General features: G+C 35.8%; 1 protein-coding gene across 1 annotated transcript; it reads left to right on the top strand.

Annotated features, from left to right (window-relative positions):
• The first annotated feature begins 11,877 nt into the window (after positions 1 to 11,877).
• Positions 11,878 to 13,575, top strand: LOC149242133 (protein WALLS ARE THIN 1-like). The gene is made up of 4 exons (XM_089370768.1): positions 11,878 to 11,931; positions 12,264 to 12,425; positions 12,537 to 12,688; positions 13,440 to 13,575. The coding sequence occupies exons 1-4, from the start codon at positions 11,878 to 11,880 to the stop codon at positions 13,573 to 13,575; spliced, it is 504 nt and encodes a 167-aa protein (XP_089226894.1).
• The last annotated feature ends 3,571 nt before the right edge of the window (positions 13,576 to 17,146 follow it).

Raw genomic sequence — 17,146 nt, 5'->3', positions numbered from 1 at the left:
ACATGGGTTGAGAAATAAATTCTAATTCAATCATGGTTAAACTTCTCAAAGGGAGTTTCAGAGATAAAATGAGGTGAGGAGTCTAAGGTAAAGGAGTTTTTACTTAAGGAGGAGTAGAGGGAAAAGGATGGCCTTGATACAAAGGAAACCTTATTGCTAAATGAACAGGTGTAGAGGGATGAGGTTCTTCTTCAGCGATCTCCTCAATACTCAAGAGACCAGGTGGAATTTCTTCACCGCCAGGACCCAAATATATAGATTGTGGTTGGGTTGAAGGTAGAGGAAGAGAAAGTGAAGGCCTTGAAGCAATAGGTTGAGTTAACTGAGTCTCCTTGGGTTGTATGTCCTCGGGATGTAAGCTATATGAATCCAAAAATTCAGGTTGAATAACCTCGGATAATAAAGTCTCAACGTTTTCAGTTTCGACTTCGTAGGTCTCGCCAGCTAGTGAATATGTAATCTCAGGCTCACTGCTTATAGGAAGAGAAAATTATGGTTGATTAACTTCATATGTAATACCAAAATGGGATGCTTCCAAAGCACTAGTTTTAGTAGTCTATGTTGTTTCATTCTTTTGACGACATCCAGGTGTTTCCTTAAGAGGTAAAGGAGGAAATGTTTTCATCCTACATGAATGATAGGGTTGATGGGGTTGTTTCTCCATGATGGTTTAGTAAATTTTATAAATTAACAACAAAAATAAATCAGAAGGGGTAACTATGCATAAAGTTCTACCAAGCAATTGTGAACTGCAATAAACAACCTTGGAATACCAGTGATTTACGTACGGTAGGAAATCCCCCTAAATGTTGTGTTTGGTGTATCATAGTGTACAAGGCAGAAGAATTAGTTACTTAAGGATGGATAGAAACCTAGTGCGAACTTCCAAAATATACCCAAAAGTATGTGGAAGCACAGTCTGTAGTAGTGTTATCCAATGTGTAATCATACAATGAGAGCGTTCCCATATACTTTTCATCCATGGAGCTCCATCTGATATAACCAAAGATACGTGGAGAACATTCTGATACACTTACATACGTGGAACAGGGTATCACCCCCAGAATGAAATGCTTGAAAAAAACATCTCCTACGCTTAAATACGTCGAAACACGTCTCCAGCCTAGACCTCTAAATGTTTGCATTAAAGTTCAAAATGATCCTTAATATTGATTTAGTAAATTTTAAATTTTATATTGAATTAGGTTTTAGTTTTCAAGGCCCACCATGAGTTCACTTGAATTCCCTACAATGCAATCTAGCATGATAATAAGAACTCTTTACTTTCGATGAAAACTAACTATGAGAAGGAAGAGATTTCAAACAATGGTGCAACGAATAAGAAATGCAACCAACAAAACTTCCTAATCAAATTTCTGAATGCGACTATTCCAATTTCCAATTTCACTCGACACCCTAATGCAAATTCAAAGTATGCAAGATGATAAGATTTTTCTCTTCTTTTCACTTAATTTACAAATGCAATGAAAACTAAGATGTAGCAAGACTCTTGATGCAATAAATCACACAGAATATCACTACAATATAGATTTCTCCAATTCAATAAGAAATCAAACAAAAGACCTAATTGATAAGACAAATAAAACCCTAAGAAATTCATACCAAAGGTTAATAAGGATAAACAAAAACATCAATATGGCTTTTCAGAGGTAAAGAAAAAATCAATGACATAGGGAAAACCTTTTGAATTCAAACTAAATGATGACCAAGGTCAAAGTATGCAATTTTTTGCATCCTTTAGGGACCAACACACATGTAGAATAGGCACTAGTGGACTGCAATGCAGGTAGAGAGAAGGCTTAAGTGTGTTGAAGCACTCTGTCTCCAAATTAGGGAGTGCGTAGGAGAATTTTCAGACAAAATATGACAGACGAAATGAAACCAAGATCAAACCATTGTTTTCCTAAGGTCAAATAATGTCTGAGTGAGTCAATTAAGGTAGCTTTAAGAGGTGAAAAATGTGCTAAGGTAAAGGAAACCATTAAGGGAAGAATCATTCCCCAATGGAGTATTTGTTATGCAGAATTTGCATTATTGCGGATAAAGGTGAATTCCTTAGATCTAGTGGTATGATCTAGAACAACAGAAGACAGAAAACATAGAGTTTTCCTTAGATAAATTAGAAAATGGGAAAAAATCCTACCTCGGATTTGTAGCAAGTCTTCCTTTCCTCCTCGCTTGTAAGTTCCAAATCCAACTCCAAGCGCTATAATGAGAACCTACACATACAACTAAAACAAGCAAAGCATCCACAATATCTATGTAGCATACTCTAAAATCTCTATCAATGAATCGGCAAGTCATTGAAATACATGAATGTAAACATAACACAACAAATATAGGAAAACAATATATTATTTCTATTAATAGATATAGGAGAGAGTTTACAGCCATAAATAGAAATTGACTTTATAGATGTCTCCGCAAGTTGACTTGTCCTTCCTTGTCACAAGGCACACCTAAAGACCAACCCTAATGCTTAAAAGTGATGACTCCTTTAGGCTCAAACATGGTCACCTTGTTCAATTGTGTATAGTCAATACAAAGTCTATCTTTTCCATGATTTCTCTTTAAAAATAGTACTAAACCTCCCCATGGTGACACACTTGGCTGAATGTAACCTTTATCAAGAATTTCCTTCACCTATAAATTTAGTTCAACAAGTTTAGGCGTGCTCATCTTATATGGTGCTTTAAACACAAGTGTTTCTCTAGGAGCCAATTCAATCCAAAAGTCCACCTCTTGGTGAGGAGGTAGTCTAGTAATATCCTTTGGGGACACATCTTTAAATTGTTGCAACACAAGGTATTTTTGTAGGATTTCACTCCCTTCCTTTTCAATGTGGCCATCTATGTTGTCATCACAGGTAATCTGCACCATAAATAAATGACAACCCTTATGGTAGTTGCACTTGACCTACATGGTTGTCGCTTGCCTTACCATGGTAGGCTCTTTCTTTCCCTGCAATATCCTTTTCCTTCCCACCATATTTCTTCTTTTTCCTTCAAGCTATAGGTGGCAATCCTCGCTTTCATACTTACAAAAAAATAATGAATTCTAAAAAATTTCTTCATGCCAAGAAACCAAGCTTCCACCTCTTGTGATTTCCTCATGTCCCCATCAAATGTGGGTGGCATGGCTTTCTTGAATTCCTTGGGCATGTAATCACTTTCCTTCCCTGATGATTATGATGGGAGTGATGGTGATTCCTCCTAGTAGTATAACTAGATCGTCTGTTAGAGTGATGCATGTAAGTGTTGGTTCTTCTTCTGAGGGTGTTCAATGGTGCACTTTTCCACACAATATCCTCATTTTCTTCCCTATGCCTCTTCATGGATTTTATACTATTTTCCCCGTAGTTTTTCTCTTATGACTCCTCAAGAATCCTCCTATGTCTCCAATTATTCCTCATCCCAGGTTTCCTTTATCTCTATAAATCTGCAAGACTTTACAGGATGACTACATTTAGCTCAGCTTGTTTCTCTTGAGCTCTCACTAGTGTCTCATTATCTTCCTTGAAGCTCTATCTTCAACCCTTAGGCTTCTTATTGTATCCATCCAATCTTAGGAGCGATCCCCTCCTCCTTGGAAAATAGATATTTATTATCTATTTTTCTTGACCTCTTCATTTCCATGTTGTGATTGATCATAACTATATTACACCATTCTAGTCCTCATTTTAGTGTTTTTCTATATTTTCTGCTACTTATGATCTAATGTCAATCACACACAATTGTCAGTTCATAATAAATAAATAATAACAAAAATATTCACATGGTCCTTTTCTTACAGAGCCACTGTAATAGATTGTCTGCAACAAATAATTCGTACTTGCACATGATTCTCAATAAAGAAGAAAATCATTAACTATAATACACAAGCCTGCAGAATTCACAAAAAGTTTTAATTGTTAATCACAACTGCTAATTTATTCATGATGGCGAAACATGTCAATTTCTTAGTTTTCTATTACTAAGATAACTCACATAATAAATATATTAATTTGGCATGGAGTTAAGTACTTTAGATTGAATTTTAACAACTAAAACTTATCTTACTATAACTATGGAAATCATCTTAAATTCCATTGTAGATATTTATTATTACCGTCACTGAACAAAGCCCATCCAATTGAAGTGCTAAAATTGGATGCTCAGATGCCACCTATAAACACCCCACTTACCTCAGTGGAATGTCCACTTACTAATCCAGGTTCCCTTGTATTGTTAGAAAAATCGGATAGAAATATTTTTTTGGCTCTTATGTCCATTTTATAATAACAATTCTCCTTTCAAGGGCTTCGATTATTTCATTAATTTTACTGCCCTTCTTCTACATTTGAGTATTATAACTCATATATGTATATCTATAACTAGGGTATCAATAACCTCATTATACATATCAACATTATTACAGAGTCAAACCTAAAAATATATATATTTATTTACTTTCCTATGCCAACATTGCATGTTACCGCTAAGTATAATAACTACACATTGGTCGCATGTCATCTGTTTTCGACGGTGATTCATCATAGTTTGATCGATGTAGTATCTCCCACTTGTTAGCTCCCTCCGTAGCTATATATATATATATATATATATATATATATATATATATATATAGATATATATAATCACTTTATAAATTACGTCAATGTCCCACAATGGTTGTGCTACAGATCAAGAAAATCCGGACGAGTCAAGATGCACGAATGGTAACAAGGGCAGTGGTGGTGCACAAAGCGGTTTATCAAACTTCCTATCTTCGGATCTATGGTTAAGATAAATTCAAACACCCCTCCATCACCTTTTATGAAACCACTACATGCAATGTTGTAAAAGGTGGTATTAGCTTCCAAAAACCACTTACGAGTTTGCAGACATGTACATATCAATAGGTTGGGGCCCATACGATACATGTATCCCTATCACATATACCACGTTGCACTAGACCCGTGTCGTCATCCTCTACACATCGTCAGGGCCTCCATGCTATCTTAGTCCTATCATTCCATTGCTCCATTCACATGAGCTCCTTCTCAACTTTCATGGTTGAGAACTCCAGGACATCTCATCCCAGGCCTTATGACCACAATGATTCTCCTGACATGCTCCCCTTGCACCTCAATGAATAAACCTCTAAGAAATTCCATCCTAGTCCCTTCCCTTACGATACCTTTTACTTGGGCCCCATCTCTTCACCCTGGTCCACATACCATCCTACCACATCACCCTGCTTCTTGTAACCTTTACTCCCTTCTTATGTGCTCTCGTAAATGCTCAAGGGTTAATTCGTTGGGCTTACTTATTAGGTGGCTCCACCCTTGACTATTGTGATCACAGCTGGAATCATGTGGGATCCACCATATCCCGACCCCACGTTATCCCCTCCCTAAACGTGAGATCCTCTACTATATTTATAGAAAGTTTTCTTTCGAGATGAGTTGTAATATGGGCTCCATTTCTGGCCAATGGGAACACTCTTTATGTCTTTGTTATGGGCCTAACTGGTCTGATGTCCCATCAATCCTCTCATTCCTTTGTGCTTCTAATTAAATCTTCAAAGATGTGGCCTTCAGGGCACGTCATCCTACCATTCACCCAACTGTGACAAGGCTAAAATATAGGAAACCAATCCCATGTCTGCACAGCGAGGATTTATCAGACTATTTGGATAAGGTTTATCCAATTAAGTATATAAGGTTGAGCCTCAACCTTTATTCATCACAATGTGGCTCACTGTAGAGCTTTACCATGTCCATTATATGGGGTCTTACTATATCATGACCATACACTCGACTCTTGGATCGAATCGTTTTCATTAAGACCTTCTCCCTTCTTGTGTACTTCACCACTCATGCATGGATTAGGTTATGTCTTATCTACAACAGTTCTGCAAATGTTTAGATCTGTGCCAACATTTAATCATGGGCATCAAGCTCTATTGAAGCACTCGCTGGTGCTATCCCTCTTAAGCTTAAGCTAGAGCCACTCTTCACGAGTCCTAAGGATTTATGAGGCACCATGAAGGTCATGAGGAGATCAACCCTCCTCAATGGAATAGGAAGTTCCTCTCTTGGGTGTGAATTGAGCATAAGCCTTATGGGAAAGTGTGCCATGGATAAGTTCTTGACCTTCAAGTATTCCCCATTTAGGGACAGGAAATTCCAGGCATGACCACATTGGTGACCTTTTGGCCACCCCCTGTTAAGAACTTGTAGACTCCTGAAGAGCCTCTAGTTCTCATGCCACATGCTAAGGTGCTCCCTATTATTTAAAGTAACCCTTCAAGTAACACTGCGGTGCCATTTATGGGTTTTAGGGACATTTATCTATTAACAGTGATGTGTGACCCATCTCTGAAGGATGAGATTCCCTTCCCTCGACCTTATGGATATTACCAACCATTCAAGAAAGAAGCTATCACTTCAACTTAGTGTCAATATAATACATTAGATATGGCTTCCTATTTAGGAAGGTTCATCATTGATGCAAACAAAGCAGAATGCACCCTACATTGAGTACATGAATGGAAATCCCACCAATCCCTCTTATGAGGTCATGCTTTATTCAAGAAGGTGCATAAGTCCTTTGGAGCAAATATTGGTTTAATTGAATATATAGTCCCTATACTAGGGCACTTATCACAATAAACTAAAGAAGCCTCTCATGTAAAGTCACAGGTTATTAAAGTTAACAGAGGACATAATCGACAACATCAGAACAATTTCAAAAAAACTGTAACATCGACTTGTAGCAAGTCTATGGACACAAAAATTGTCAAAATAGGTTGTATTCAATATAATCATTGAACTATAATAAAATAACTTCCTCTTTTGATTATTGTAAGGTTTAATCCATATTCTTACAAACCATTCCAATGCCTTTAACATTGCATCTTATGTTATTCATGTGCATCATATCAGAAATAGAATCATGTATTTCTCATAGTACACCATTTCAAACCATAAATGCAACATACTTTCATTATCTTGTAAAGACCTTGAACATTATATCATCTAGAGTTATAAGGTGAGAAATAAATCATGTATTTTTCTTAGTAATACCATTTCATTTTAAAAATGCAACATACCATTACTAACATACAAGAAAGTACATAAAACCACTTATATTTAATATTTCAAGACCAGTGAGTCAGGGACTATGACTCTCCACCCAAACATAGACAACTGCAACTAGCTCTCTCTTGTAACCTTCACCCCTGAGCTAGATTCCAAAGGCTAAGGGGCTTTGCTCAAAGGATTTAAACACTGACTTCTAGTTGCAACAGGAACTCCATAGGTCCACCCGCCTCCATCAACCAACTATCAAAGATGTCAACAAAAGATGAGGGAACCTAGAGGCCTGCTACTTCCACCCTTCAACGGCTCAGTAGCCAATTAGTTTTAGGGAATCTGGAGACTTCCTCTCCACCCAAGATTGTCAAGGGAGTCTAGAGAAAAAAAGTCTCAACCCTTCAAAAAACAAAATATTAGTTCCACCCACCTTGGGGATCTAGAGCCCACCATAACACACACAATAAGAAATGATTCAGAGATGCTCCTTTCAGGAATCTAAGGAACATCCCTCCACCCAAACCATTAAGGGACTCTATAGAAAAGCCATCTCCACCCTCTGTCTAGATTGGGAATCGAGAGGCCATTGTTCCTCACCTCAGACTCATCTTCTTTTTTCCAATCTTTCCAACCGAAACTACTATCCCCAATTATTCTTCCTTTTTCTACAAGATTCCTTTGCTTTCCATCCTCATGAAATTCTCTTCTCTTGTATCCCCTTTCTCTCCTTCTCTCTTGATGAATGAGCCTTCTTAAATTGTCACTCCCTCTCCTCTCTCATGACTCTCTCTCTCTCTCTCTCTCTCCCTCCTTGACTTCCTCTGCCTTTCTTTTTTTTCCTTTCCCCAACTCCAACATAGTCTATTTCCCATTAATTTATTTGTCCTTCATGCCTTAGAATGATTTCCAAAGTAGCATCTCCTATGTACTTCTCTTTCAGTCTCATTAAATCTAAAAATACCAAGCTGTCAAATTTGTACCAACCAAAATTTAATGGTTGTTATAACCAATTCAAATTTTCCTACAACAAGGAAGCTTACACATCCCAAGCAAGCAACGTCCCTAATCTCTGGAATCTGTGTATCATTACTCACCCCATTTTTTTGTAAAAAATAGTTACATTGCATTTCATGAGAGAAAAAATGGTTTGGGTTGTCACAAACATATACAGCCAAGAGAAAGGCTGAAATAAGCCAATGCATTAACAATAATAATCCACATAATCTCCAAATTTACTACTTACAGATTTATTTTTTCTTTTCCTTTCCTTTTTTTAAATAATTTAAAAAAATAGCGTTAAATCAAAACTATTTAAATCCCATCCTAATATTTATATCAACTAGAAAATTAAAGATGAAGGGTGAATAAAATAAATTTGCTTATAAAAAACAACAACAAACACTTATTTCTAACAAAATTTTTGGAATTAAAATAATAGTAAACTAGCATTTGCACCTAATGTTGCAAAGGAAACGCCGTAAGGCATACAGTGTGGAGGAATATTGAAATGTGAATGGGCATTTTTGAAAGAAAGGGTCGATGATAATGAGTTTCAATTGAGGAAGCCATGCCTAAAACCCTATTCGGGGGTTAAAGTGGCTATAAAATGGAATAAAAATCGTCATAAATAGCCATTGAAGTTGTTTAAACACCTTTGTATCTGGATAAAGATTGCCTAGTTGAAGGTGAAGGTAAACAAATGAATCCAGGTGAACAGGTTGATGATAATGAGTTTCAATTGAGGAAGCCATGCCTAAAACCCTATTCGGGGGTTAAAGTGGCTATAAAATGGAATAAAAATAGTCATAAATAGCCATTGAAGTTGTTTAAACACCTTTGTATCTGGATAAAGATTGCCTAGTTGAAGGTGAAGGTAAACAAATGAATCCAGGTGAACAACTGGGTATCCATATCGATTTGGATAGGGTTATTTAAGAAATCATTATTTAAATGAAAAATTTAATTAATATCAAGATATATTTAAAACATGTATTATATTCATTAAAATAAATTGATTTTTTATTTTAAATATGTTAAAACCCATTGATAATGAATTGGTTGTAAAGACATAAACTATCAAAATGGTATTTCATCTTGAAACATCATTTTTCAAGTTTCAATTGGAAAATACAAGTAGTAAATTGTAACGGAAGAGGTTAGAGAAGAAATATAATATTCTGAAGAACATTGTGGTTGTCATTCCATATTTGAAGTTGCATCGAAATTTGTTGGAGGCATCGAAGACCTGAAGAAGCAGTAATGAACCTGCAAAATTTCTATTTTGTTAAAATTTGTAATATGTAAATTAAGTGTGGAAATTTATTTGTAATATTTTGCATGTGAGTTGTGTTAAAATGAAATTGGAATGAATGGAAATGAAGTTACAAGGGAGAGAAACAAGGCGCAGTCTAAAGTTTGGAGGGGAAATGAGATATGAAATCTTTTATAGGAATGTGCCTATGTAATGTCGTATGGAATCTAGATTGTACATAAAGGTGCATTGAATATATAGACATTATTACAAGCCCATTCAAACCCAAGTGTGACATCAACTTCAGATTCCCTAAACCCTCAGATGAGTTTGTGCTAATTATAGCCCAGGTTGGATTGGTAATAAATCTGGGTTTTACTTGGATTGAACTTACTACTAAAATAGCAAAGGTTTTGGTCTTCTGTGAATTAAAATTCATGCAATTTGAGTGTTTTTTCAAAGTAATCTGCATTTTCTTTAACATTGTACATAAAAAAGGTTTGGTCTTTTGTGAATTAAAATTCATGCAATTTGAGTGTTTTTGCAAAGTAATCTGCATTTTCTTTAACATTGTACACAAAAAAGGTAACTGCTCTATAACAAGCCTGGGAAAGGTGTCCATGATTATTAAATAAAATGAGGTCAATATTCAATGTCATTGAATAATATTCTCAGTGTTAATAAATCTAAATCTATGCTAGTTTATTTCATGAACGGAATAATCAGAGCTAAGAACAGTCGCCAAGGGCTTGAAGACTACTTCCTCAATTTATCCTCTACACTCTGACTTATTTGTAATGCAGCCTAGCATGTGAAGGGTGTGCTAGTTAGCAGAGTAGGGTAAAGTCTAAAAAAGGCTTAAATACTCGTTATCATCTCATTTATCTAAACCCTCTCTCCCTTGCTTCTGCACTCTGTTCATTCAATATTTCAAGTATTCACTGCCTGTTATCTTCCTTAATCGCTTAATCCATTGAATTCAGTCCAAAACATAAATACCAAGATGCCTACAACTACTGCTACTCATTCGAGGAGGAACATCCCCAAAGAGGGCAAGTGAAGGCAGCCATTTCCTCTTCCCTCGCCCAATCCATCAGATCAGTGTAAGGATCCCCTAAATCATTCAACCAGTCTGTTGTTTCCTCTTCCTCTTCTCTCGCGACTGCAAATCGTTTGAGAGCACAATGAATGACTTGCAGATCAAATGGGCTTGAGTTTCTTTCATTACAAATTCAGTGATGCAGAAATTAAATCATTATGGATGAAAGCATGGGATCCATAGATCTTTTTCCAAATCATTTGCTCATTTGTCTAACTCTTTTCCCTAGATTTGAAGCCCTGCAACACCAATGAAGTTTTCTCTTTATGCTGTAGTGAGTCACCAAATATAAAGAGGGGAATATTTTCTACTATAGCAGCTTTTCCTAGTTGCAGTTGAAAAGCTCTGAAATACAAAGTTTGTTGATCAGAGATTTTGAGTTGAAATATATGGCACTTGATTCCCCTTGGCATGTGTAACTGATTTTGATCCATTAGTGGTGTTTATAAACTTCATCTATGTATTGGATTGATAGAAATACCCATTAACATGTAGAATAGACTTGAATCTTGTTTTTTACATCCAACAGCTAAGAGTTTACTAATTCATCATGCTTTTGATCCATAAGTGAGTGGCTATAAACCTTAACTCTGCATTGAGTGATGAATCATTTGCATGAATGTGCTTTGAATGTGTGGCTAATTAGCATGAATGTTCTTTGAATGTGTGGTTAATCAAATATGAATCGTTTGCATGAATGTGCTTTGAATGTGTGGTTAATCAGATATGAATTGTTTGCATGAATGTGTGGTTAATTAGATACTCAACACTCACTTTGAATGTGTTGTTAATCATTTGAATGTGTGGATGCATGAATGTTCTTTGAATGTCTGGTTAATCAAATATCAATCGTTTACATGAATGTGTGGTTAATCAAGAACTCAACACTCGCTTTGAATGTGTGGTTAATCATTTGAATGTGTGATTAATGAAATATAAATTGTTTGTATTTTGGTAGTGAATGTTAATGATTGAAGTTACATGTAGTTGAAGTTATTAAAAAGCTAAAAGATTTTCTGAATGTGTGGTTAATCAAGAACTCAACACTCACTTTGAATGTGTGGTTAATCATTTGAATGTGTGATTAATGAAATATAAATTGTTTGTATTTTGGTAGTGAATGTTAATGATTGAAGTTACATGTAGTTGAAGTTATTAAAAAGCTAAAAGATTTTCTATTGTTTATCTTATAACTGTTTAAACTAGAAGGAGATTATAACTGTTCACATAGTTGAAATTTGGAGGAGATTCTTTCATTTAGGTTAATGAAATGAAACTCTGAACAATTTATTTTGATTTAGGTTACTAATGGTCAAAAAATTATTTTGAGCTTATAATTTCTCACCTATATGATGCATTCATTTGGAGTTAATTATATCATTTAGATTTATTGTGACCAAAATCTAATGTGAGTGTCAAATATGTAGGATGGAGAAAGTAGACGTTATGTGTATTCGCAACAGAGCCAAAATTCTGGGAACTGTAATTTGTGCGGGTGGAGCAATGGCTATGAGTTTCCTTCAAGGTCCTACTCTAGCCCAACCTTGGCCTCTGTGGGGACAATCAACCTCAGTTTCCAACACTAATACAGTACACCTAGTGGAAACCATTCTACATGAGGGAGATTCAGGCAACTAGATTAGAGGGTGTATTTACCTTATCCCAACAGTGATAATGTTATCCACTACCATGATATTGCAGGTCTCCCTACCACCTTGCATATTAAATTGATACCCAATTATAACCCTTTTCTGTATTTAGAAGTTTCAAAGCTCCCCACCCAATCAAATGTATGATTATAATTTCATGTGCAGGTTGAGACATTGAAGAAGTTTCCAGCCACACTATCCCTTACATCAATTACTGCCATTCTAGGCTCCATCCAAACTGCTCTCCTAATAGCCATTCTTGACAGGGGCATCATTCCAACATCATGGATACTGGATAGGGCTAATATTTTGACTGTGTTCACTGCAGTAAGTCTACATACATGAATGATGTTCTTCCTCAATTTTCCCAGCCATGAATAACTTAAATTTTTGTTAGGTGGTTAAGCTGATTTGTGGAAGATTAATTCAATTTGGCAGGGAATCATATTCAATGCAATGGCATTTCCATTACAGTTATGGTGTTTGCAGAAACGAGGGCCAGTATTCGTTACAGTATTCAACCCAGTGTCTACCGTGTGCTCAGCAATTTTATCATCTATAGTTCTGGGAGACACGTTGCGTCTAGGAAGGTGGGTGGTTTGTTATATTCTCAAATATTCAATTCGGTGGTTTTTTATATACTCCAATATTCAATTTGTGTTAGAGTGGTTCAGGTAAAATTAAACTTGATTAGATAAAGTTATTAGTTGTTTTTGGGCTAATGAGAATCTATGGTTTTGTCCATGGTATTCATATGGAATATAGTATATTCTTAAGTCTTCAATTTCTATTAGAGTGGTTCAAGTAAATTTGATTAAGTAAAGTCATCAGCTATTTTGGGGTTCATGAGAACCCATAATTTTGTCTATGGTATTCATGTGGAATATAGCCTGTTTAAAAACAGAAAGACTCCATAAGTGAAAGAAATTAACATGGAGGCTTTTGGCTTTTAAATAGGTTATATTCCATAGGAATATCATGGGCCAAACCAAAGGTTGGAGCCAGAAAACTACTTATAACTCGACTAAATCAAGTTTACCAGAACTACCCTAACAATTTACATTAAATTTATTATTTCTTCTCTCATTTTGCCTACAAATTTACAAAATCAATTAATTGAAATGCTTGATTTTCCTACACTAGAATAGTTTGATGGGTGTGATTCTTATATTCATTTGTCTCTACCTTTTTCTGTGGGGAAAAAGCCAAGACGATGCTACCCAGATCAAAATATCTTCTGACGAAGAAGCAAATATAGCCATCATAGCAGAAGGAGAAGAAAATCAGCATGGGTGTGATTCTTATATTCATTGGTCTCTACCTTTTTCTGTGGGGCAAAAGCCAAGACGATGCTACCCAGATCAAAATATCTTCTGAAGAAGAAGCAGATATAGCCATCATAGCAGAAGGAGAAGAAAATCAGCACCCACCTCCTGCTTCTGAAGTAGTGGATGTGAAAACACCTTTACTACAGTAACATTCTTGACATTTTGTTGAAAAATTGCAATGTTTGTAATAAACACTTAGTTAGTTCGAACAAAGATGGCAGCTCAGGCACACAATAGTACTAGGTAAATCTTTGATGATTGTACGGAACAAATTTAACTTTTTCAAAGATGGTTGACTTCCAACCTAGGAAGGCAATAACTCCATTTGGAGGCAACCTGATAGATCTAAACATTCAAGAGTGGTGATATCTCCAAGTGTCAGGAAAGAGTCAAATTCAAACAGTCACTCAAATGTAGATGTCTAAGTTGCAATATATTTCCCTGAAAGCCTGGAAGCATTTCCAGACATTTACACCTAGAAAGATTGATGTATTGAATATTTTTTAAATTTTTGAAGGAACTTGGAAGCATCTTCAAACTTTTGCACAATGTCAAATTCATGGTTTGGAGATTTCTCAGATTTTGAAACAAATCTGGAAGCATCTTCAAACTTCCGCACAGTGTGAGATTGATATGTTGGAGAGTTGTTAGATTCCCAAAGGAATTTGGAATCATCTCCAAATTGCTGCACTTAGAAATATTGGCGTGTTGGAGATTTACCAGATTCCCAAAGGAATTTGGGAGCATTTTCAAACTTCCACAGTCTGTCAGATTGATGTGTTGAAGATTTGTTAGATTACTAAAAGAATCTGGAAGCATTTCCAAACTACTGCACTTGGACAGATGGAAGTATTCGAGCTTTTTTAGATTCCCAAATAAAATTGGAAGAAGCTGCAATTTCAGGCACCCTATGAGGGTTAGATATCTCAAGGAGCTCAAATAACAAAATTCTTCTGATAGCATTGCTACATCTGCGTATGTCAACAATCGCGGACAATTCAGTACAATCTTTTCTAGGTGCTTCAGCGACCTTAATGACTTTGGAAACTCGGAAAATGGAGCTTCAATATTTAATTCCCGTAAGTGGAGAGGTGCCTGCAATGTTAAGTACGTTTCGATTATATAAGAAATTGAAAAGATAGGAGAATTCTTGCTCTGCAAATTGCTGCATCTATATGTACGTACCTCAGATCGAGATTGCCACAATCTTTTCAATTCCCAACCGAACACTTCTAAAACTCTTAAATCGCACAATGGAATCCAAGAAGGCAGTGATGAGTAGATCGACACATTCCAATGAAGCCATATGAGTTTTGGTGACAACACCGAAGTCAAGATGCTTTCAAAGTTGCCTTCAACTTCAAGAAGTTGCAATTTCCTGATTTCGCAGACCTCTTGATTGGAACTTGTATTCAAGGGAAATTCTAATTCTGAATGGCACACTTCCTAATCTTCATCCTACCCAATAAAGGTGTACCAAGGAGCCATCCCAAATCCATGCACTTCTGTTATCACCTGTTTGTGGTTTGAAAACAATAAACTATTATTAACATAATGTGTGGCAGACTGTTTTGAATACAAAATACCGAAAGTTCTTTAGACATTCAACAATTAGGATGGCTCAAACACTTATAGAGGATGATTGTTGTAACAACTCATGAAGATGAAGATTCTTTATCGGTCGCCAAAGCCAACGCGGTAATAATTATGGACAATCCGCAATAGCTCTTCCCAAATCTATGAGGTGATCATGCATTCTTATTCTATTTTCATCGTCCAACTCGACAAGACACTTGTTGAGTAGATTTTGAAACCCTACCAAACCATTCCATCTTGAACCCCTCCATATTCTTACCCATGTATCCTTGTCTTTTCCTATAAAAAAAGAGGCGATATCTAAAAATATTTTCCGCTACTCATGATTGAGAGAGTCGTTACTAATTTTAAGGCTCCTTTCTATCTTTGTAGGTAATGTTTGGTGAAGTCCATTTAGTTGCTCTTCCCAGTAAAGTTTGTCATGTCCACAAACAAGCGACCCAAAAACTTTCAATGATAGAGGCAAAACATGGCATGCCTTTAAAAACCCATCTACAAGATTTTCAAATCTTGGTAGTGGATATGGCTGGAAAAAGGCATGCAAGCAAAACAACTCTTGGGAGTGTGATATATTGAGGCCTGGTAACTGATAAATTGATGACTCTGCAATTCCTGCACTTCTAAGGATATGCTTGACCCTAAACGTAACCAAAATCAAGCTCTTGGGGTGAAGGACATGCTTAATTAGCAAGAAAGGATCTAGTTGATCCACATGACCTACATCATTTAATATTATGAGTGCCTCACAAGCTGAAAGATTCTTTTTAAGTATCTCCACGCCTTCTTCCCACCTCTCAATTTTGATACTTCAAGTCCTTAATGAGTTTGCTTTATACATTGTTTAGAGACATTTTATTTGCATTTTCCCTCACATCAAATAGAAAACAGGATCTATCATAATCTGACCTCTTACAATTAAAAAGTTCTTTGGCCAGCATTGTCTTTCCAATTCCATCGATCCCCACAATCCCCACAACCTTGACCTCCACATGCTCACCATGATGCAGTTGCAGTGTACCTTAAAAAACTTGTAACTTTTCCGCCAAACGAGTTGGATATTTTGCAACATCCAATGGCATTGCAACATTTTTCAACACGGTAGGCAGAGAGGCAGAGAGAACTAGTTTTTTGTAACCATTCTAATCTAATGGCTGAAATCTTTGCAATCGTCTTACATATAATCCTCTGGCATATAAAGATGACAGGTAGGCAGAGAAAGGAGTTGATTTCAGAGGGAAATGCCTTACGGCGTAATTAATTAATCGTCAATGGTAAAGGTGACATACAAGGTGACATACCCATCCTCAGGTTTGATTTCAGAGGCGTAATTAATTAATCGTCAATGATAAAGGTGACATACAAGGTGACACACCCATCCTCAGGTTTACCAATACGTCAAACACTATTTTCATATATTATTCAAAGTATAACACACCAATATACATGTTCAAAAATAAAAATATATGCAATTATTTTAATGATAATAACAGATTTAAACCCAGCTTACCAGGCTAACCATGACAATACGTCAAACAATATTTTCATATATTATTCAAAGTATAACACACCAATATACATGTTCAAAAATAAAAAAATCTGCAATTATTTTAATGATAATAACAGATTTAAACCCAGCTTACCAGGCTGACCATGACAATACGTCAAACAATATTTTCATATATTATTCAAAGTATAACACACCAATATACATGTTCAAACATAAAAATATCTGCAATTATTTTGATGATAATCCCTCCATCAGACACATTGAGAAAGGTCAAGCTTATGACAAACAATATTTTCATAGATTATTCAAAGTATAACACACCAATATACATGTTCAAAAATAAAAATATCTGCAATTATTTTGATGATAATAACAGATTTAAACCCAGCTTAGCAGGCTGACCATGACAATTCCCTCCATCAGACACATTGAAAAAGGTCAAGCTTATTTACCATGCCCGGTTGGGCTATATATACGCACTGTTAAATTTATATTGGTATAAATTTAATTGTATATGCTTACAGCCCAACCACATTTAATATCCTAAACCACATACATTTAATATCCTAAACCACATACAATATCCTATAGCAGAGTAAATATTATTTGCCATGGAG

The sequence above is a fragment of the Pinus tabuliformis genome, chromosome 8, assembly GCF_031772625.1.
Source record: "Pinus tabuliformis cultivar Carrire ecotype Pingquan chromosome 8, CPIR1, whole genome shotgun sequence".
NCBI classification, from domain to species: domain Eukaryota; kingdom Viridiplantae; phylum Streptophyta; class Pinopsida; order Pinales; family Pinaceae; genus Pinus; species Pinus tabuliformis.
Note: the sequence above shows the minus strand (reverse complement) of the source record. Positions and strands in the feature narration are given on the sequence as shown.